The 2,179-nt window shown below is 57.0% G+C and overlaps 1 protein-coding gene across 1 annotated transcript; it reads left to right on the top strand.

Annotated features, from left to right (window-relative positions):
• On the top strand, positions 1 to 1,332 carry LOC123185931 (G-type lectin S-receptor-like serine/threonine-protein kinase At1g34300). Its single transcript, XM_044597740.1, has 3 exons — positions 1 to 16; positions 107 to 440; positions 669 to 1,332. The coding sequence occupies exons 1-3, from the start codon at positions 1 to 3 to the stop codon at positions 1,330 to 1,332; spliced, it is 1,014 nt and encodes a 337-aa protein (XP_044453675.1).
• The last annotated feature ends 847 nt before the right edge of the window (positions 1,333 to 2,179 follow it).

Here is a 2,179-nt window from a genome sequence, read left to right as displayed (position 1 = left end):
ATGGCCATTGCCGTCGGTGAGCGCGCAAACCTAAATATTTGGAATCCAAATTCGTTCTACTACTAAACATTTTGCTCATGCGTGTATGTTCTTGTCGCTGTCGCAGTTGGCATGGTACTGAGCTTCGGAGCAACCGTCGCCGTGGTCTACGTCGTGTACAGGCACGTCAAGAAGCACGACGTCCCCGCCATCAGCATCGTCGCCGCGAGCGTCAAGACGGCGGGGAGCACTGCTGGTACGGCGCTGTACGCGGTGGTGCCGGACTCGCAGATACGGGACGCCACCGTGGAGGGGTTCCTCGAGAAGATCGGTGGCGACAAGCCCATCCGGTTCACCGCGCGGCAGCTCTGGGGCTTCACCAACAACTACTCGGCCAGGATCGGCGCCGGGGGCTCGGGGGTCGTGTACAGGGGCGTGCTCCCGAACGGCCTCGCGGTCGCCGTGAAGCGCCTCCACGCCGGCCGCGAGGACGGGAGCTCCAAGGAGTTCATGGCCGAGGTGAGCACCATCGGGAGGACCCACCACGTCAACCTCGTGAGGCTCTTCGGCTTCTGCTTCGACGCCGACGTGCGCGCGCTGGTGTACGAGCACATGGAGCGTGGCGCGCTCGACGCCTACCTTTTCGACTCTGCCGTCGCCGCCGTGGGATTCCCGACGCTGCGCGGCATCGCCGTCGGCGTCGCGAGGGGCCTCCGGTACCTCCACGAGGAGTGCCAGCAAAAGATCGTGCACTACGACGTCAAGCCCGGCAACGTGCTCCTCGAAGTCGGCCTCGCTCCCAAGGTGGCCGGCTTTGGACTCGCGCAGCTGACGAACCGGGCGGACACGGACGCCACCGTCTCGGTGATGCGCGGCACACCCGGGTACGCCGCGCCGGAGCTGTGGATGCAGGTGGGCGTCACCGAGAAGTGCGACGTGTACAGCTTCGGCATCCTCCTGTTCGAGATCCTCGGCCGGAGGAGGAACTTCGACGAAGCAGCGCCGGAGAGCCGGCGGTGGTTCCCAAAGCTGGTGTGGACCAAATACGAGTGTGGCGAGCTCGCGGAGGTCGTTGATAGCCGTGGCAGCGCGGAGGAGGAGAAGGGCAGGGAGACGGCGAGGAGCATGTGCGAGGTGGCGTTCTGGTGCGTGCAGCAGCTGCCGGAGGCGAGGCCGACCATGGGCAGCGTGGTGAAGATGCTGGAAGGGGAGATGGACATTCCTCCTCCACCGAATCCGTTCCAGCATCTCATGGCTGTGCCGGAGGTGGCGTGGACGTCAAATGGTCGAGCGAGCACCATTGTTGGGAGTGGCTCAAGACGCGATCACTCCGTGGTCGCCGTGAATAGTTGAGTACGATTTTATTTTTCCAATCAAAAGGCAATAGCTTAAGGACTCCACTAGAAACTTGATGTCAGATTTTTGGCCACGGCAAATTATATTCTTTGAGGATGACAAGTTTAGTTGGCGGACAAATCCGTCTTAATTATTTTTAGTCAGAAAATTATTGTGCTTGCAAATTAAATTTGCCATCATCTCACCAATACAAATTGACATGAAAAACGTGATATTTATCATGCCTAAAAATTTGACGTCATATTTTTAGTGTTTTCGTATAAAATGTGTATATATACCAATTATGGCATATACATTAGTACAATGTGAACAAACTACTCCAAGACATCGAAAACACGCATAGCCAAGTTATTAAGAGAGAGAAAAAGGGACGATACACCAAAAAAGACATGCTAAGAGCATCTATAGCTGATCCCTCAAACCTAGTTAAAGGAGTAAAAATCCGGTTTTGAGGGGTTAAACCGCACCTGGCTGATCCTTTATCACCTTCAGAGGAGGAAAAATTTACTCATCGTCGTTGTCATTGCTTATATTTACTCGAGTAGGGACGTTTCTCCAGGGGGGAAATCCCTTCCCGTGTCGCCATCCTTCCTCGTGTGCACCACACGAAGGCCCAAACCCACCCCACATCCCCTGCCGGCGCTCTCGCCTGCCACCACAACCACAACCACCCCACACCTCATACCATGACTCCAATCGCCCGACGTCGATGGCAGGATCTAGCCATTGGAGAACACTGCCACTAATTCGAAGCGCGGATCCATCGCGGCGCGCAGCCGACCCAAGGCCGGCAGGGCGCCCCCTCCCGCTCCTTCGCCGACCTGCCACTACTGTCGCCTAAGAA

This window comes from Triticum aestivum, chromosome 2A (assembly GCF_018294505.1).
Source record: "Triticum aestivum cultivar Chinese Spring chromosome 2A, IWGSC CS RefSeq v2.1, whole genome shotgun sequence".
Classification (NCBI taxonomy): domain Eukaryota; kingdom Viridiplantae; phylum Streptophyta; class Magnoliopsida; order Poales; family Poaceae; genus Triticum; species Triticum aestivum.
Note: the sequence above shows the minus strand (reverse complement) of the source record. Positions and strands in the feature narration are given on the sequence as shown.

Bases quoted from the DNA above. Each gene is read 5' to 3' on its own strand.
- LOC123185931 (XM_044597740.1), top strand. The intron at 441-668 runs CGTGAAGCGCCT...GCTGCGCGGCAT, and splicing joins CCGAACGGCCTCGCGGTCGC to CGCCGTCGGCGTCGCGAGGG.